The 22,668-nt window shown below is 31.8% G+C and overlaps 1 protein-coding gene across 7 annotated transcripts in view; it reads right to left on the bottom strand.

The window, feature by feature from the left end:
- LOC105836759 (protein spire homolog 1) overlaps positions 1-22,668 on the bottom strand; it is a 325,078-nt gene that overhangs the window by 198,781 nt on the left and 103,629 nt on the right. For all 7 annotated transcript variants that reach the window (XM_036285176.1, XM_036285175.1, XM_036285174.1 and 4 more), the window contains one exon: positions 10,135-10,276. In XM_036285176.1, coding sequence (XP_036141069.1) covers positions 10,135-10,276 — 142 coding nt within the window. The remainder of the gene's footprint in view (positions 1-10,134; positions 10,277-22,668) is intronic.

The raw sequence follows: 22,668 nt of genomic DNA on the forward strand, positions 1-22,668 counted from the left end.
CATTGACATTTTCTATTGCTTTTGTTGATAGAACGATTGCTCCTTGTTTGCTCTGTAGTGATATTCAATCGCTCCACTTGTATAATTAATTTTCTTTAATATTTTAGCAATAAACCATTTGTTTTCTTAAACAAACGTATTTCCTGCTGTCCCCTGCGAGTAAATTCAACATAAAACGATTGCTCCTTTGTTGCTTAGCGTTGCTCCATGATCACTTTCTACATATGGTTTCTAGTAACAATATAATATATTATGATACAAATGCATATGAAAATGCGTGAAAGTATAAGAATCTTGTTAATTTTTTGCATGGAAAGTCGCAAACCCATGTGGTGCAAAGAATGTTTTACACACACACACACACACACACACGGGGGGGTGCAAGGGGGGCCTTCGGCCCCCCCTCCCGCACCCTCCCAACCAAGTCGCTAACCCATGTGGACTTTACTTTGCTTGCAATGTACATTGGCAACTCATGTATATTGCAAGCAAAGTAAAGTCCACATGGGTTAGCGACTTGAACGGGGTGGGTGCGGGAAGGGGGGCCGAAAACCCCCCTTGCACCCCCCGTGTGTGTGTGTGTGTGTGTGTGTGTGTGTGTAAAACATTCTCTGCGCCACATGGGTTTGCGACTTTCCATGCAAAAGATTAACAAGATCCTTATACTTTCACGCATTTTCATATGCATTTGTATCATAATATATTATATTGTTATTAGAAACCATATGTAGAAAGTAATCATGGAGCAACGCTAAGCAACAAAAGAGCAATCGTTTTATGTTGAATTTACTCGCAGGGGACAGCAGGAAATACGTTTGTTTAAGAAAACAAATGGTTTATTGCTAAAATATTAAAGAAAATTAATTATACGAGTGGAGCGATTGAATATCACTACAGAGCAAGCAAGGAGCAATCGTTCTACCAACAAAAGCAATAGAAAATGTCAATGTTATAAACAATAACGTTTGAATATTTCCGCCATCGGTTGAAGAGCGAAGCAGTTACGGTAGGCCGCCGATAGGTGGCGGCGGCGTCACTTGTGAAATTAATAATTTGTTAATTTTTCAATATAAATGCAATAAATCATGAAAATAATTATAGAGCAATGCTAAGCAATGAAGGAGCAATTGTTTTATGCTGTATTTAGTTGCACAAAGCTATTATAAATATGTTGTTTATTATAAATAAAAAATTTTACCATTTTTTGTAAATATTTAGAAAAATATTAATTTTAAAAGGGGAGCAATTGCAGATTCTGATGGAGCAATGAAGGAGCAATCGTTTTATACTTTCCTTTTTTCCATACAGCTATTATAAATAGGTTTTTTGTTAAAAATAAAAAATTTTACGTTTTTTGTTAATATTTCGAAAAGTATTAATTTTAAAAGGGGAGCAATTGTAGATTATGATGGAGCAATGAAGGAGCAATCGTTTAAGTTTTTTTTTTCTTAAATATGGACTTGCAGCGCCAACGTATTTCTGGTTTCTAAACGTTGTTATTTTGCGGGAAACAATTCCACATTCTTGAATTTTCAAATCCAATATTTACTTGCCTCAAATTCAGGTAGATCTATTTGGCTTTTTGCTTCCAAGGCCCATGATCTTAATTTCATGTCATGAACAATAAATCTTCTTTCACGAGCTTCTTCAAATTTTTGCAGTACGTATTATTCCGTAATAAATGAAACTTTATCTGCATTTGTTTCACCTTTCTTTATACTCGCTTCTCACCTATATAGTTGACGTATGGATTTAACTTTGCAAAAACGGTTTTGTACAGTAGTTAAAGGTCGATTTGCTTTCTTTCTGGCTTTCCAAAACTCCACAGCTTTTCTCTTATAATTAAAGTCAATCTTCCAATCTTCATCATCAACAATGTATTCTTCAGGTTCAAAACTGTCTTTTTCTTTTTCTGCAGGCGTAATATATTCTACAACTTGTGCTTTATGCAGTTATGATATATCGTCAAAATCAAGTACATAATCATGTTCAAATAATGATACCGATCGTACATCTTGACATTTTTGTAGAATATCGTGAATTTCATTGTGCACTTCAATTTCAAACGATGTTATAGGTGTCTGTGTTGTACTTGCAATTTGAAACGTAGTCGTTTATTACGTTTGCGACATTTAACAGCGTCATTTTGAAGAGAATTATATGAAGTAGGATATTATATGAATCACAAACTCTTCACTAAAATAATTGATTGCTGTCGTAAGTAAAACTGAAAATAATATTTTTTCGACCATATTTATCTGAATCAAAAGACGCAATTACATATTATTTCATTTTTTTGCAATATTAGTTTAATTTATCAGTTATAAAACATTAATCTTATCTCATTTTTCGTGTAATAAATAAATAAAATATTACATAAAATTCTATTTTGATGTTAAATGGCGCAAAATCACATGTTGCGCCAATAATTTTATCGACCTTTCCGATTTATATATAAAGTGGATCCGATTTATATGTGTCTAATAGTTTCTAACGGATAAACAAAAATTTTTTCTAGTAAAAAAAAAGAATGCGAGTGCAAGAAAAAGAACGCCAGAACCCTTTATTAAGAAACCAGAACAGGTATTTTCTTTTAAAATTAAATTTATTGTTAACAAATTTTAATTTAAATGTTTTAAAAAATGAAACTACCAACTGTAAACGTCTTAGCGGGACGTTGGCCTTATTTGTATTACGCGCGATCCCTTGTCTGACCGCGCCACCGTCTGCGTTGCCGGCGCCTATGCATCATCTCAGGTGCGAGCGCTGGCGGCAGCGACGTACGCGATTGGCCGCTTGAGTTAGCGGCGGATGCGAGCAAGGTTGGCGACACTGCAGCGGCAGTAGAACTAGGAGACTCTCCCGAGTTGAAGTTTCTCGTTTAATCACGTGCGTGATTAAACGAGATTCAAACCGAAGCTTGTTTAATTATTGCAGATCGGCCAACGAATCCCTTCCATCCGTCTTCTTCCTCGCCCTTCAAACCATAGGAGCAACGGTCACCCCTTACACAACTGACAAAAGGACGGAGGAGTAAAAAATGGAAAATTACGGACCCATCGATGGAGTACGATCCATCGATTACCCGAAGACATATAAAATACTCTTGAAGAGTATTTGTGTAAAAATGCTGGAAACCCAGGTAGCACCCATATAACATCGGATATTCTATGTATATGCATTTTTTTTCCATAATGTGAAAAAAATATCTTGTATGTTAAATGTATATATATCTCACATGATTCGAATATACATTATGGTATATAAAGTGTATATCTATTAATGTATTTGATATGTATGTACAGTGTACAATGTTAAATGTATATACATCTCACATACATGATTCGAATATACATTATAGTATACAGGGTGTCCCAGAATGAATAATTTTTATTTTATAGAATAAATGAGAATAAAATTTTAAACTAAATGTTCCTTTAAAAATTTTGGCTTAGACTATTATTTACTAAATTATTAATAAATAAAGTTGATCAATCAAACGGCGCGCGGCCGGCATACGCAGCAGCGTAGCGTGCCATGTGGCTCCACGGGCTCTCCACGCGCTTATTACACATTCTCTTACTTAAAACTTTATTTTTATTTTTTATATTAATGAATAAATAAATAAATTTAAATTAATAAATAAATAGAGAAATAAATAACTAAGTAAACTAATAAGTAAATAGATAAAAATAAATAAAATTAGAAATTGTTTCAATAATTTATTATTTTTTATTTTTAGTTGTTAATTATTTATTTGTGTACTTGTATTTATTTAATTATTTAAAATATTTATTTGATTTAATTACTTAATTCTCATAGTTGATTTGGCAGCAATAGACAAAATTAACTACGGAGAGTGTGTTATACAAAGGTATAAAAAAAATTGTTGATAAAAAGTATTAAAATAAATTGTTAATAAACAATTTGTTTAAACAATTTTTTAAAGAATTATTTCAGCATGTGTTTTGTCATAAAAATAGCAATAAAATACCATCAAATGTACGATACTAGCTTCTTGAAAATGACGTCAATAATATGAAAATAATGACGTATTTTTGACGTCAATATATGACGTCGTTAAGATGAGACAAATTTACGTCAGTTTTACGACATTTAGACGTCATTTTATCTCGACATTATGCCGTCTGGTTCATCATAAAATGACCAAAAAATGACGTCAATTAGACGACATCTTGCTACCTGGGAATATGTTGGACAAAAATTATATATCCTTAACGCCAATGTATAAAGTGTTATCGCCCAGGAAGACTTTCAAGTGACCTTAAGAATATTGGATCTCACGCTTTCCGGAGTTATTTCACTGAAGACGAAGGATTCGAGACTGTAGTAGAATGTTTTTTATGCAACAAAGAACTCACGTGGATGCGGCCAAAGATTGTCAAGATTGTGTTAGAAGAGTTTATTTTATCAAAAAATAAAATTGTTGAGGATATAAAGGATTTGAAAAGCATCGAAATATTTAGACCAATTCGTAGTTATGAGTAGATTAGTGTTAGTGCAATAAAAAATAAAACAAGTTTTTAATTATAAGTCTTTTCTTGTTGATTAAATACATCTTTAACATAAAATATACTACCTTATAACATCTATGGCCATTCTATTCACAGCTTATCTTATTTAAAATACATAACTCTATTTTGTTCGCATATAGCAATATATATATATATATATATATATATATATATATATATATTGCTGTCCAAGTTAAAATGGGACACCCTGTATATATATATATATATATATATATATATACAGGGTGTCCCATTTTACTTGGACAGCAAAATATCTCAAATACTAAGCCCCGTATACAAAAATATTTCAGACAAAAGTTGTATGGTTTCAAGGAGGACATAAGATGGTACCATTAGTTTGACCTTGAAGAGTTTGTTGAAAGTCACGTAAAGGTCACTTTTAATTTCTTAAATGGAACGTACCTTTTCTCATTACATATTCTTGTAGCTTATCTCGAGAGCTTTCCAAAACACTATAATTAAGTGTACTTCTACCAAGTACTTTTCGAGTTATGAGGCCCTAAAGTAGTACTTTGCAGTACATTGGCACAAAGTGCAAAATATCTTGTATGTTGTATTGTTATGAGGTCAAGTTGATCCTTACGTATCAGGTTGATTTGACTGACAAAAGCAAGATCAAGGTTGATCCGGCTAGCAAAAGCAAGATCGAGAAGCAAGATCGAGGTTGATTCGGCTAGCAAAAGCAAGATCAAGAAGCAAGATCGAGGTTGATCCGACTAGCAAAAAATTTTAAATCTGTATTAAAGATCTGTGTTAAAGATAATTGAAATGATTATCGATTATTGAGCGAAGCAGATGCGTCGCGGTGCTCGTGGTGCCTGCGAGCAGCGGTGAGTTGTGCCACCCCTGCTTACCTCTTGTATCCGATTCAGGATACTTAAACTATTTTTTATTATATCTAGAAATCTAAGATCTGGATAATTTTTTGCGAAAGAAAAAGTTGACTCAGAATATTACTAAGAATACGTCTATGCAAAGACATATAGTTATTTTGAATCACCCTATATATATACACATGGTGAGCTATTTTAATTAACGCACGCAATTATTTCGGAAACAAAGCATTTTAGAAAAAAATGTTTCAGACAAAAGTTTTATGGTTTCAAGAGGGCCATAAGATGGTATCATTGATTTGACACTGAAGAATCATTTGAAGGTTACGTGAAAGTCACTTCAATTTTTTTAAATTGCAATCCCTATTTTTTATTGCATATTCTTGTAGCTTATCTCGAGAGCTTTCCGAAACACTATAGACAAATGTCTTTTTGTGAAGCACTTTTTGAGTTATAAAGCTCCAAAGTTCTAATATTTTGATAAAAATACAAGATACCCTTAAAATATTCACTTTCTGATAGCCTTATCTTACATTATTTGACCAATCAAACAAGATCCAAGCATGGTCCAGTCAATCAAGGCAAGATCCAAGCATGATCCAGCCAGTCAAGGCAAGACCCAAGCATGATCCAGCCAGTCAAGGCAAGATCCAAGCATGATCCAGCCAGTCAAGGCAAGACCCGAGCATGATCCAGCTAGTCAAGGCAAGATCCAAACATTCTTTTAGCATCTATCGCAGAAACTGTTCAAAGTTACCCCCGTTGGCTTGAACACAATCTAATTCTCTTTGCGAAATGGTCGACCGTTTTAAGTAAGATTGCTTTTGGTATCGGTCTACAATCAATTCGAATCTGTTCAATCATGTCTTCCCTTGTCATCGGTTCTCGTTCGTACACGACATTTTTTAAGTATCCTCACAAGTAAAAATCAGGAGAAGTCAAATCTGGTGACCGGGCGGGCCATGCAACTGGACCACCTTGTCCGATCCATCTGCCATTGAAGTTTTGATCCAGAAAATTATTTACGATTTGTGCATAATGTGGTGCTGCACCATCCAGCTGAATCCACGAATTCTTTGCCTCGTCTTCAAATCGACTTCTTCGAGTAAAACAGGTAAATGATCCCTTAGTAACTCCAAAAAGACATGTCTGTTCATATTTTCTTCAAAAAAATATGGACTAATGAGATAACCGTTGACGATTCACACCAAACCATTACGCTCCAACAATGTTGATTATCTACTTGTTTATGCCAATATGGATTGGCATCTGATCAGTAATGACAATTATGTGTGTTAAATTCTCCGTTATTTTTAAATGCTTCATCAGAGAATGGAACATATTTAAAAAAATCTGCGTTATGCGCAATCATCCGTATGGCCCATCGACAAAACAGTACACGCTGTTGCATGTCATTTGGAGTTAGAGCTTGCGTTAGTGTAATATGGTATGGATATTTTCTTTTTCTCAAAATTCTCATGATTGTTCTCTGAGGTATACCGGTTTGTCTAGCTATTTGACGACTGCTAATATGAGGGTTAATGTTAATAGCCGCTAAGATAGCGAAAACATGTACATCGTCATCAATATATTTATGATTTACGCGACAACGGGTCAACTTACCTAGTTGGGCTCTTATCTTAAGACGCCGTATGACAGTATCATTTGGATGTCGTCTGTTTGGGTATCGATTTTGGTAAAGTCTCGCAACTTGACGATAATTGCCAAAAGCTTCTCCCAAAACTAGTAAAATATCGACAATTTCTGAAGAATCGTAAAAGTTCATAAGCTTAATGGTTCGAATTAAAGTTGCTTGTAATAATCAGCAGTAGTATCGGATTTTGACTAAATAGTTAGTTAGGAATATTAATATGTAATTCAGTGCAATATCATTCTTAAAAAAAGAAGTCAATGTAGTTATTGATATAAGTAACTGGGTTTGGGAAGCTATAAAAACAACTGATTTTGAATAGTCGTGAAAACAACTGATTTCAAGAGGCCGTGAAAACAACTGATTTTGAATAGTCGCGAAAACAACTGATTTTGAATAGTCGTGAAAACAACTGATTTTAAATAGTCGTGAAAACAACTGATTTTAAATAGTCGTGAAAACAACTGATTTCAAGGGGCCGTGAAAACAACTAATTTTGAATAATCGTGAAAACAACTGATTTCAAGGGACCGTGAAAACAACTGATTTTAAATAGTCGCGAAAACAACTGATTTTGAATAGTCATGAAAACAACTGCTTTTGAATAGTCGCGAAAACGACTGATTTTGAATAGTCGCGAAAACGACTGATTTTGAATAGTCGCAAAAACAACTGATTTTGAATATATCATGAAAACAACTGATTTTGAATAGTCGCGAAAACAACTGATTTTGAGTAGCCATGAAAAACTTTCCTCTATCTATCCTTAAATAGTTATTTTATTTATTTAAAAGGTATCATAAGAAACTTAAGATTATCTTAAAAATTTTTAACAAATAAATTATTAAAAAATTATTAAAAATTATGTAATTGCTTATTGCAAATTAAAAAAAAAACTATGTCTTTTTTAATGATTATTATGTGCTAAAAAGTATTATAGTAAGTAAAATCGAAAAATTAATATTTTACGAGGTATTTTGTATTTTTATCAAAATATTGGAACTTTGGAGCTTTAAAAGCTCGAAAAAAGCTTCACGAAAAGACATTTGTCTATAGTCTTTCGGAAAGCTCTCGAGGTAAGCTACAAAAATATACAATAAAAAATAGGGATTGCAATTTAAAAAAATTGAAGTGACCTTCACGTAACCTTTAAATGACTCTTCAGTGTCAAACCAATGATACCATCTTATAACCCCCTCGAAACCATAAAACTTTTGTCTGAAACATTTTTCTCTAAAATGCTTTGTTTTCGAAATAATTGCGTGCGTTAATTAAAATAGCTCACCCTGTATATACAGGGTGTTACAAAAGCATCGGATTTGCTTAGCACCATGCGATAGAGAATGAAAATCTAAGAAGAAACGTCTAACACTATTTTTCGATGTGGTAAATAGTTTCGCCTTAATTCATCATTGTAATAAGTCAATAAGCGCGGAGGTACAAGAGAAAGTCAGTGACGGAGAATGTGTGAAGTTGACTGCTTGTTATTAAAAATTAAAAAATGCTTCTAATGCTAATAATTATCGATAAATATTAGCACTCAAAGCTGTAAGCTGCGGAATAAAAAATTTCTTTAGTTGAAGATACAAATTCGAAAATAAGTCCCGTCAAAATGGAAATATTTCTCGGTAACCAACAATTCTATTGAAAATTTTGGTAGCCTTCTAAAGAATTTTATCGATAATTATTAACATTAGAAGCACTTTTACATTTTTAATAACAAGGAGTCAACTTCACGCATTCTCCATCACTGACTTTCTTTTGTACTTCCGCGTTTATTGACTTATTACAATAATGAATTAAGGCGAAACTATTTACCGCATCGAAAAATAGTATTAGACATTTCTTCTTAGATTTTTATTCTCTATCGCATGGTGTTAAGCAAATCTGATGCTTTTGTAACACCCTGTATATATGTGTGTGTGTGTGTGTGTGTGTGTGTGTGTGTGTGTGTTGTATGTGTGTGTTCCTAATGGATTCAGCGATCAATAAATAATGGTAAATATACCAATCAGGGGATCGCTATTTGGATAATGCGAAAACATTGAAAACAAACAGCGTGGATCTTTTGTAGAGATGTATATGTTAATTGTATTTTAGTAAAGCAGCGACTTTCACGCGTTGTAAATAGGAGATGTTGTTGGACCTCGCTTTGCGTTGAAAGTCAAAAATCCATATGGTACAGTATATAAATACTTTATTCAATAACATTATTATTAATGGGATAAATTTTAGCGACATAAAATTAGTTGGGTTATTCTTAGAAAACGCGTGGGCGGAAGAAGCGCGGAGCCCCTCCCCCTGCGCCCTCTCCCCATATTTTTTCTAACCTAACCCAAACATTTTAAATTCGATATTTGGCCACAGTTTCAAATCTTATGTCGCAAACCCTTGTGGTAAAGTACAGGCGTGGACGTCGTTCCGCTCTGTAAGCAAGGAGGGTGGACCTCGCTACACGTGAAAAGTTGTAAATTCATCTAATATACTCCTATACTGAGTAATTGTGTCGTATTAAAGAAACTTTTTTTTGTTATTAACTTTTTAATGAATCACGAACGACGGCTAAAATCTTCAACGTCACTCAGGAGGATAACCTTGACAACATATGTCAAGGCCAAGGTCATCCGGGCGAGCTCCCCTGATCGGTATATTTACCTTATAAAGATTTAAAAAAAATGTATAATTATATAAAAGTATAATGCATATTAAGGCACTTTTACGAAATTTTTACGAAATCTTTACAACAAAAGAACGTATCAATATTATATAACAAAATTACTATTAGAGTATGTGTTACAATTTTAATTCTTGGATATTTTAAATAAAAATGGATTTGACATAAATTCTAGAAAAGCTTGGTAGCGGTTTGCACAGTGAAATTCACGTCTTGTTCGTATGGCTCGTTCGGTTTCTTTAAATGTACTTGGCGTCACACCGCAACTGCGTCGCTTAATTATATATGTTATATATTTTATTTAGTATTATATAATTTCAATATAATACAGAATTTAATAAAATATAATTATTTGCACTGATAGAATATACTATAGTCAATACAGTATCATTTACAGAAACATAAAATGTGTAAACTTACAAATTGATGTTTCTTCAATATGGGAGGTATTTTGTCTTGAACTAGAGGACCTTAAAGGCTTTGGTGGCTTCTTTATGCTTTCCATGAGTAACTCTCTCAAAGTACTTTCCTTTTGTAATGGTCGTAATCGTCTCTCCGAAGCCTGAACAGTAAAATATGACGGGCTATTTTTTTAAATTTCTTATTTTTATATAACAATTTATAAGATCTATTATATACATAAATATATTCTAAAGAATCAATCTTATTTAAATATTAAATTTTAAAATACGTAAAAAAAAGTATTTCATTAAATTTTAGTTATATTATAATTGTTCGTTAATAAACATAACTCGTACAGTACAAAACATTAAAACATTTAAAAAACAGTAAAACAGCACTGTTAAATGTGTGAATGTTTTTTCAATGTTGGTTTGGTATTGATTTTTTTTATTAATTATTAATGTTGCTACAACATTAAATCAACTTAAAAAAATATTATCTTTCAAAAATAAAAAAAATATATTAGAGAAGAAGGTGATTATATGGCCATCCATTTACCATTTATAATTTATACAATAACTTTGTTAATAATCACTATTTTGAGTCAAAACTTTATAATTATATTCATCAAAGTGTTGTTCGTTAGATTTTAAATTCAAAATGATAAAACATTTAATATATTATTGATTATTTATATAATATATTTATATAATATATTATATATTATTTATATAAATATTTACTATAGAGGAGAAGGTGGTAATATGGCCACCCATATTATCTCCGTTATTAGCTGACGAATTCTAGTAATTATTTATGATATCATTTATTTAGTAGCTTATTGTTATATAATGATACTATGACAAAACACAACAGTCGACATTTGTTATAAGGCATTTTTACTTTTAAGAATTTCGAAAATTTTTTAAGGTATATTTTAGCATTTAATTACACATACTTCCTCATTCTTTTTAAACTTAACTATATTATCACCTAAATATATGTACACTTAAGTACTTTTTTATTATTTAACTCTTTATTCGGCTGTATATATTTCGAGTTATACAAAATTAAACGATGATATCGGATGTTGTCAATATGGCCATCTAAGATTGCTAATAATATGGTTACTTTCGAGATCTCCATAACGACAAAATTCCTCGATAAATCGATTAAAGGCTCAATTTAAGGCTGTTAATTTTTTTAAATAATTTATATGAATAAGGTTCTTTAGATTTAAGGTTATTTTTATTTAACTTCCATTAAATGTAAATAAAAATCACCTGTTTCGATATAACAACTTAATTTATATAAATGTATATGTTTCTAACAAAATACTGTGACCTTTTTAAACAAAACCAATTTTTTTACATTTATTTTAGTGATGGCCATATTACCCTCCCTATTTCTCTTAGGCCCATTATGCAGTATCGTTACATTTTTATAAATAATATATAATATAATAATTTTATAACTTTGAATTAAAAATCTAATGAGCAACACTTTGATGAATATAATCGTAAAATTTCAACTCAAAACATTGATTATTAACAAAGTTATTAAATAAAATATAAATAGGTGGCCATATTACCTTCTCCTCTATTATATACTGTATGTTAATTATAACGTAGCGCCATTACATAATAGGCCAAAGAAAAACAGAAAGGGGAATATGGCCATAAAAATACATAAAAAATTGATTTTGTTAAAAAAAGTGACAGTATTTCGTTAGAAAATTATGTTTATATAAAATAGATTGGTGTATTAAAACAGGTAATTTTTTATTTGTAGTTAATTAAATAACGGGAATTAAATAAAAACAACCTTTAAATTAAAAAAACAAATTATTAAATTATTATTTTAAAAAGAACAAATTACAAATTATTATTGATAAACAACAGGATGCTGACGAGTGTTGCAAACGTTAAGTAGAACGCACCCAAAATATATTGTACTATAATTACAGAAAAAAAAAAAAAAAAAAAAAAAATTACAAAATATATACTCTCGATAATTGTCTCGATATTTAAATCTCGAAAGTAACCATATTACATTTTCGTGTCTGCAGTGAGAATTCCGCCATCCCCCTTGCCACAGGAATTATTGCGTTAAATCGCGTAACTAGCGGGCAAACGTGCGCCCATATTTCACGGCGTATTGCGCCCCCGCGTTAGTTTTTTCCGAGAACTTTGGAATCAATCAGTGCGCGCGCGCTAATTCGAGAGAATTAACGACATCCGATCAGCACGCTTAGATGACCATATTAACAAAATCCAATATTATTGTTTAATTTTGTATAACTCGAGATATGTACAGCTAAATAAAAAGTTAAATGACAGAAAAATACTCAAGTATATATACACTTGGGTGATAATGCGTTTAAGTTTAAAAATAATGAGGAAATAAGTGCAATTAAATATTAAAATGTACCTTAAAAAGTTTTCAAAATTCTCAAATATAAAAATGTTTTATAACAAATGTTGACTATTGCGCTTTGTCATATTAGCGTCACTATATAACATCAGGCTACTAAACAAATGATACCACAAATGATTAGAATTCATCAGTTAATAATGGAGATAATATAAGTAGCCATATTATACACATTGGCCATATACCATCTTCTCCTCTATAAATGCACACAGGCACATATATACACATATTTTTTTATACACGAGCTCCACGCGCTTATCACACATTCCCATAATTAAGACCTTATTTCAATTTTTTTATTAATAAGTAATTAAAAAAATTAATTTAAATTAATAAATAGAGAAATAAATAATTAAATAAACTAATAAGTAAATAAATAAAAACCCAATATAGCATAAGATATTCTATAAACATTTTATATAAACAAGATATTCATAGAATATTCTAGGATGTTCATAGAATATTTTGTGCTGTATGGGAATATATGAACTATTAAGTTTGTTATACATAAGTATTAAAAAATTGTTAATAAAAAATATCAAAATAGTTTGTAAACAATTGGTTTAACAATTTTCAAAAAAATTATTTTAGCATGTGTTAATCATTAGAATAATTCTGATAATTTATTTGCAGCAATAGAGCAGAGCTGTCCACGGTTTGTACTTTTCAGCTGATCTCCGAGACTCACCGCCTAGCGGCCCCCCCACTTACACTCAAGGCCTTAGCGCGGAGCTCTGTCCCAGTGACGGCGCATCTGTAACGCGATGCTGTTCTGTGTCCCTTAACTAAATATTGTCAATTTTTAAAAATCGCGACTTATTAATTATTATTATTATTTATTATTAATTATTATTTTATACTTATATACATATAAATATATAGGCACACATGTATATATATATATATATATATATATATATATATATATATATATCCCCACATAGAAATTGGCATCCAGTGAACGTCCACTAAAACTCCATAGATCCACATTCATGTCCATAATAGAAGTCAGATGGACGTTCATTAGAAATTCAGTAAACTTCCATAGCTCCATTGGATGTTTACTTCCATGATGGAAGTTAGATAGACGTCCATTAGAGATCCACTAAACTTCCATAGCTCTATGGAATATTTACTTCCATGGTGACAGTCACATAGATGATGCATCTTACCTCTATAATAAATTTCTGTCAAACATCTTAAAAAATATCCATTATATGTTACGCGAATAATTAATAGAAATTTGACGGAGTCTCGATGGACGACTAATGGATGTTTCATGGTTCATTGGTAGAGGCTTCACGGAGCCTTGATGACGACTGATCGACGTTTTGTAGATCATTCGTAAAAGCTTTACGAAGCATTGATGGACTGACGGACGTTTCGTGAAATCGAAGCTCCTCTATTAATGATCCACAAAACGTCCGTCAATCATCCACCGAGGCTCTGTAAAACCTTCACTACCCACCGCTACGTGGCGTGTGTTTCTTGTAAATAAAATGCACTTTTTAGGTGAATAAAAAGGGCTCGTCAAGAGCGCAGAAGGAAGTAAAATTTCGCCATCGACATATAGTACAAGACAAGATAAACTATATCAGTCTATAAAAAAGATTAATAAAAATGAGAAGGACAAAATCAAAACTTTTATTTAAGAAAAATGATGTTTAAAAAAATATTTATAGAAAACATAATAATACATTTAATTAAGAAATATTTATATTCAACGCTATTTTAAGTATAAAATATTTTTGAATAAAGGCACTTTTGCATTTTGTTAAGAATACATTTTTTTATACGTAATGATCCATGAAAAATCCGTCAGATGTCCATCGAGGCTCCACGAAGCCCCCATCAACGATCCATACAACGTCCAGTGACATCCTTGATGACGTCTATTGGAAGTCCAATAAACGTACGCAATGCGGAACTATGGATTTCCAGTGGCTCTGTATTATGTTCAATGGACGTCCATTAGAAGTTTCGTTTCTATATGAGTATATATTTATTATTAGATTATATTTATATTTATAATAATTTTGACAACAGATTTCCACATCACCTATGAGGTACTATTGTTGAAGCGTTTTTTTATAGTGGTTTTCCTTGTAGGCCTAATTTACTTAAAAAGAAGAATTAAAAAACGACCAAAAAGCAATGATCAAAAAAAAAAAATTGAACATTAAAATTTTGTACGACTACGTTCGTACAATTCGATAACAGAAAAATTATTTATTTAAATTTTTGAAAAATTTATTCGCATTAACGGAGATAATAATGCATCCTTCAAACAAGAGCGTCTGTCGGTTTTTATATATTTCATTTTGGAAAAAGAACATTCACATAAATAAGTCGAGCTAAACACGGAAAAAAAACAAAGACCAAAATTCTTAAACCTCGGATAAGTCGCTACGTCTAATTTTTTAAATTTGTATTCCTTTTTCCGCATTTTAGGAGAAATATTAGATTGCAAATCACAAAGTTCTTGTTGCAATTTTATATTTTGCTCTTCGATTTGCACAGTAAAAGGATTCTCGAGAAGAACAAGATCATTTCTAAACATTTCAAAATCTCTAAACGTGTATTAAATGGACTAATGAAAGAGATGATTAAATAGAGATGTTTCTGAAAATTGCAATTCTTGCCATGCTCTTCGAAAAGAACTTGACAAGATGGGGAGAAATGTAAATTATCTGTCTCGATATAATTTTTTAATAATAATAATTGTCTATGGAAATAATCAATAGCGCTGACTAATTGAAAAATAACTTGATTCGTTCTTTGCAGCTTCAAATTTAAAATATTTAAATGGTTAGTCAAATCAGTAATAAAAGCAAGCTCACTGAGAAATACTAAATCTTGTAGAAAAAAATTAAATTTGTCGCATTTTGTAACAGATACTTCTTGCAAGAAAAGGAAAATTTCTTTTCTTATTGCAAAAAATTTTTCTAAACATTTTCCGGCACTAAACCAGTGGACTTCGCAATATAAAGAAACATCGGTATAAATCGCGTTATGCTCTTCGAGAAAGTGTTGAAACTTTCGATGGGAAAGAAATTTATGACCACCTTCAATAAAATTAAGTAATTAGTACTGCTTTTCCGCATAACGCTTCTTGATGAATAATGCAATGAATAATCAGAAATTTTTTATCTCGCTGTTTTATTTGACCGAGAAAACCATTTTTTGCGCCAGTTATCGCTTTGGCACCATCTATCACTATAGCCGAACAGTTTGTAAAATCTACATTAAATTTATTGTGTTTTTTATACAGCTTGGAAGATATCTATACCTGTAGTTGTGTCATGGAAAGCAACAAAATCTAAAAGCTCCTCGACACTTAAGAAATCGTTTTGGACGATTCGAGTAAAAATACTCAACTGGCTCACATGTCGATTGTCGGTGCTTTCATCAAAACAGAATGAAAAGTACGAGCAAGTTGCTAACAAAGATTTTAATTTATCAATAGAAACGCAATATTTGTAATTATACGTCCTATTGTTTGATGACTGAGCGGAATACTTGTAGCTTCGTCAACTGTCAATTTACCGTTGAAGGATTTTACTGTCTCAACGAGATTTTTTATAAACATTTTTTTATAAACTCACCATCACTAAACGATTTGGAATATATCGCGATGAGAAACAAAATAGCGAATAATGCAGCTAAAGCTTTTGCATTATTATTGTCGGCGTTAGAAATTACTGTATTATGAGAAACGCTATTATCTACCTGATAAACTAATTTTAAATCTTCGAGTGTGTTTAATTTTTCCTGATATGTATTGGAATATTGTCCGGAATGTTTGACTCTATGTCTCTTGAGAATGTATTTTTTTACGACAGACGGCTCGTAGCCAGAGAGAACACAAGTTGTGCAATTACGAACAAAAACGAAGAAAATATCTTCCCATATTCTATTATACCTCTGTTTATAATTCTGCTTACTTTCATCAGTCATACTTCAAATAATCGATAAAATCTTGAGAATTTGAAAATCTGACCACTTTCCAGCAGTAAGACGTTAAACTGAGACACGCTTGGGCAGTTAGTAATCGATCAAAAATACGGATAAAACAATTGTTAAAACAATTGAACGTAAAATACGATCTCAAGAGACATTACAGAGTCAAACATTCTGGACAATACTCCAATTATACGTATCAGGAAAAATTAAACATACTCGAGGATTTAAAATTAATTTATCAGGTAGATAATAGCGTTTCTCATAATACAGTAATAACGCCGATACTAATGCTAAAGCTTTAGCTACATCATACGCTATTTCGTTCCTTATCGCGAAGCATTCCAAATCGTTTAGTGATGATGAGTTTATGAAAAATGTCTCGTTGAGACAGTAAAATCCTTCGACAGTAAATTGATAGTTGACGAAGCTACAAGTATTCCGCTCAGTCATCAAACAATAGGACGTATAATTACAAATATTGCGTTTCTATTGATAAATTAAAATTTTTGTTAGCAACTTGCTCGTACTTTTCACTCTGTCTTGATGAAAGCACCGACAATCGACATGTGAGCCAGTTGAGTATTTTTACTCAAATCGTCCAAAACGATTTCTCATGTATCGAGGAGTTTTTAGATTTTGTTGCTTTCCATGACACAGATATAGATATCTTCCAAGCAGTATAAAAAACACAATAAATTTAATGTAGATTTTACAAAATGTTTGGCTATAGTGATAGATGGTGCCAAAGCGATAACTGGCGCAAAAAATGGTTTTCTCGGTCAAATAAGACAGCGAGATTTAAAATTTCCGATTATTCATTGCATTATTCATCAAGAAGCGTTATGCAGAAAGCTGTTAAACTTAGTACTGCTTTGCGAACGGTAACGGAAATTGTTAATTTTATTAAAGGTGGTCATAAATTTCTTTCCCATCGAAAGTTTCAACACTTTCTCGAAAAGCATAACGCGATTTATACCGATGTTCCTTTATATTGCAAAGTCCGCTGATTTAGTGCCGGAAAATGTTTAGAGATTTTTTTGCAATAAGAAAAGAAATTTTCCTTTTCTTGCAAGAAGTATCTGTTACAAAATGCGACAAATTTAATTTTTTTCTACAAGATTTAGTATTTCTCAGTGAGCTCGCTTTTATTACTGATTTGACTAACCATTTAAATATTTTAAATTTGAAGCTGCAAAGAACGAATCAAGTTATTTCTCAATTAGTCAGCACCATTGATTCTTTCCATAGACAATTATTATTATTTAAAAATCATGTTGAGATAGATAATTGATATTTCTTCCCTTGTCAAATTCTTTTCGAAGAGCATGGCAAGAGTTGCAATTTTCAGAAACATCTCTATTTAATCATCTCTTTCATTAGTCCATTTAATACACGTTTAGAGATTTTGAAATGTTTAGGAATGATCTTGTTCTTCTCGAGAATCCTTTTACTGTGCAAATCGAAGAGCAAAACATAGAATTGCAACAAGAACTTTGTGATTTGCAATATAATATTTCCCTTAAAACGCGACCGAAAAAAAAAAATATAAATTTAAAAAATTATACGTAGCGACTTATCCGAAGCTTAAGAATTTCGGTCTTCGATTTTTTTCCATGTTTAGCTCGACTTATTTATGTGAATGTTCTTTTTCTAAAATAAAATATATAAAAACCGACAAACACTCTTGTTTGAAGGATGCATCATTATTTTTGTTGATGCGAATAAGTTCTTCAAAAATTCAAATAGATATTCCTTCTGTTATCGAATCGTACGTACGTAGTTGTACAAAATTTTAATGTTCAATTTTTTTCGTTCTTGATCATCACTTTTGGTTGTTTTTAATTCTTCTTTTTAAATGGATTAGGCCTACAGGAGAAACCACTCTATAAAACGTGCCAACAATAGTACCTCATGAGTGATGTGGAAATCTGTTGTCAAAATTATTATAAATATAAATATAATCTAATTATTATAAATATAAATATAATCTAATTATTATAAATATAAATATAATCTAATTATTATAAATATAAATATAATCTAATTATTATAAATATAAATATAATCTAATAATAAATAAATATATATATATATATAAGTATAAAATAATAATTATTGATAAAAAATAATAATTAATAAATCGCGATTTTAAAAAACTGACAATATTTAATTAAGGGGGCACTTGAATAAAGCTACCGATTTTTGGGTAGAGGAGAACGGAGGAATTGGCACTTGTTAAAGAAAAACTGAAATAAATGTGCTACAATCACCGAGTATTTATTTCAACTATTTATTATTAAAATAAAGGATTAAAGAGCTTTAATTTAGCATAGCGTAAATATTTGAATTTTAATTAAATCAATAAAAAAATTTACTTTTTTCGAAACTCAACAATAACTCTCATTAACCTCAGGCACTGAGCAATGAGAACCACCTTAAGGGTAATGAGATGCATTGCTAAAGCGAGTAAAATACTTATTTATGAAAATAATAAACAACTCAAATATTTAAACAAATAGTCTTATCATATTCTTATTAATTTAGATCAGTTCAATCATTAAATTTAATTTTCTTCAAAACTTTCTCAAACTTTCTTCAAAAACGACGCTGTTAATATTTCTGAATGTTGTTTTTGTCTGTTTTTGAGTCTTTTTCGTATATTCTAAAAACAAAACAAACAAACATTAATGCCTGGAGTAATTGGAGCCAGTTCTGATTACCCCATTAGAGTTGGTTCTAATTATCCCGTTGGAATAATTTTTTGTCAGTGATAAAAAAATTATTCAAAAAATCTTTTTTAATTTCACATGTTCTGTTAGTAAGTAAATATATGACAGTATCAATAAAGAAAGAATGAATTAAATTAATAAAAACTAAAACTACTTATTTGCTTAACAAGAAGTCGAAAATTGTAAGAAAAAGGACGAAAACACAATGTGCGCTCTCCTGGATAAACAAAACGAGACTGGTGAAACATTCAACTGTCGGGAAAAGCGATGCTCTACAAGCAGAAACTCACGCGCGAGTTCGGACGTGTTATGCGCGACAATCATTTATTTTTAAGGTTATTCTTATTATCCCTTGGTTCTAATTCTTCTGTCCTCTCCTACATGTCGACATTAAGAAATTGTTAAAATTTTAAACAAATTGTTTAAACAATTTATTCAAAATTGATTTTAAGTAAAAACTAATAACTCTTTTGCTACAAAAAAAAAATTCATCAAAATTATTTTAAAATTGACACATGCTAAAATAATTTTTTAGAAAATTGTTTACAATTTATTTTGATATTTTTTATCAATAATTTTTTTGTACCTATGTATAACAAACTCTTGATAGCTAATTTTGCCTATTGTTGCTAAGTCAACTATGAGAATTAAGTAATTGAATTAAAAAAATATTTTACATAACTAAACAAATACAAGTAAAGATAGAGAAAAAAATGGCGCCGCATTTAGGCAGAAGGAGTGTTGACTCTGATTTGATGAGTGGATATAATTTGTCCATTTTCGAAATGGCCACGGAAAATATTGCATGGAATTCAATTTGCCCACGTTCGAAACGGCCACGTCTAAAACGGCCACGTTCGTAATGGCCATATTCGAAACGACCACGTTCGAAATGGCCACGTATATTTCATTTGAGCATGGGCAGTGGATATATCCTCATGCTTCTTAATCATAAACGTCAATTCAATGTACTATTTCTCATTGTAAATATTTAAATATTTACATAAACAAGAATCTTGTTTTGCGTGAAAAATCGCAAACCCATGTGGTGCAGAGAATGCTTTGCACGCACGCACGCACGCACGCACGCACGCACGCACGCACGCACGCACGCACGCACGCAAAAGAAAGGAAGAGAAAAACCAGGAAAGATTTTAACAGAGAGAAGAAAAGTGGAATAGAAAGCAAAAGGAAAAATAGTGAAAAGAGTGACGTTGAAAAGGTTGGGAGAAAGTAGTGGACAGAGAGGACGCGGTGAGTTACAAGTAGAAGGTTAGAGGTAGGAAGCCAAAGGCGAAGAGATAGCTGCAGATGGCGGTAAGGAATGGATATTGGCTGCGGTGGAGAGTGAACAATAAAAGCCGATCGGTGTATCGATTTATCGATGTTAGACGGATTGATGAGGAGATAAGGCACCAGGATGTACATATGGAAGGCTTGAAGAAGAAACAAAAGCTGGAAGATAGCGGTAAATGGGAAGGAGACGATAGAAGGCGAGCGTTGCATCAAGGTATCGATGTTAGAAGAATCGAGGAGGAGGGAATAGCGCATGGAGGAAAGGTTAAGATTCAAGAAAAAGACAGGCAAGTGATCGGATAGGCGCAGAAGAAACGATAGAAAGATGGAGAAAGCTAAAGAGGAATATGGAGTTAGAGAAAAAGAGAACGGAGGAGCTGAAAAGAGGTGAGAGAGATAAGGAAGTATTTGGAGAAGACGGTGATAATCTAAGAGAGATGTGCGTAAAAGCAATAAAGGCAGAAAGACAAAGGAAGGACAGAGGAGAACAAGGAAGGAGAAAAGATAAACATGAAAGTGCAAAAAAAGAAAAAAAGGAATGAATGAATGAATGAAGTTTATTAACTTTCTCAGCTATTATGTGTTACATAAATTTATATACATAAAATATGCTTTTTTAACATTCGCTTAAACATATCAATTCTTTTGCAATTTCTTATTTCCATTGGTAAAGTATATAATTTTACATCTTCATAGCACATGGTTTTTGTGCACTCCTGGTTCTACAGAATTTTATTGCAATAGTCCCATCTTGTTTAGTTTTTCTCCCATCTTCACTCCTAATTACTGCTACTCTATCCCTTAAGTAATTTAGCGCCAAGTTATGTAAAATCTTATATATAAATGTACATACATTATAGTTTAGTCTCTGTTTTAATGACATAAATTGCAATGCTTGTAACATACGTTCTATTTTAGTATACCTACATTGCAGTATTACTCACACAGCCCGATTCTGTGCTACTTGTAATTTATTCAATTGTGTTTCTCCATATCTACTAGTAATGTTGCACAATACTAAAACTGGGGTGCTATTATCGACTTACATATAATACATCCCGTATATGCCGATATGTCGATATGTAATTTCCTATACTATTTCAAAAACCCGTTTTCTTCCCAATTTTCTTTAACATAGTCACAGTAGTCCTTAAATCCAAGCTTATCATCAATAATTATACCTAAATATTTTATTACATCTACACGCTCTATTTCCGTTTCGTTAAACATTTCAACACAATATTGTACAAAATTCCCTTTAATTCCTTTCTTATACTTCTCAAAACCGTTACTTTTGTTTTGTTCGGATTCATTTTTAGCATATTCAACCTCATCCATTCTTCTACTATATTAAATATCATTCCCTTCTATTTCTGCATTATTTTTTCTAGCTACATATATTAAAATATCATCAAACATTTTTATACTATAGCCTTCTAAGCATTTTATTATATCATTATTATATATATAATAAACAACAAGAATCCAACACAAATCCCTGTGGTACATCGTTTTCAATCCTCAGTAATTTTGAATAATTATTACCAATACAAACTTGTTGTAATTTATCTCTAAGGTTTTTATCTATTTTAATACATTTTCTCTAATACCGTATTGAAATAATTTTTCTATTAATCTATTTCTATCTATTAATTCAAATGCTCTATTGAGATCCATAAATGTTACTCCTGTTACTTTCCCCTCACTAATTGATGGAACTATTTCGATTGCGCACATAAGCGATTAAATACAGTAGTATTTCCCGATTGGACATGGACTAGATTGGACACAGACCCAATTGAACACGGACTCGATTGGACACGGACCCAATTGCACACGGATCCGATTGTACACCAACCCGATTGCACACGGACCTGATCACGCACAGATCCGTTTGCACATGAACCCGATTGCGCACCGACCCGATTGCACACGTACCCAATTGCGCATCGACCCGTTTGCACACGGATCCGATTGCGCATCGACCCGATTGCAAACGATCCGTTTGCACACAGACTCGATTGGACACAGATTCGATTGGACAGTCTCGATTGTACACCGTCCCGGTCGGACACAGTCCCGATTGGACACGGACTCGATTGGACACAGACTCGATTGGACACGGACCCGA

Source organism: Monomorium pharaonis, chromosome 4 (assembly GCF_013373865.1).
Source record: "Monomorium pharaonis isolate MP-MQ-018 chromosome 4, ASM1337386v2, whole genome shotgun sequence".
Lineage (NCBI taxonomy): Eukaryota > Metazoa > Arthropoda > Insecta > Hymenoptera > Formicidae > Monomorium > Monomorium pharaonis.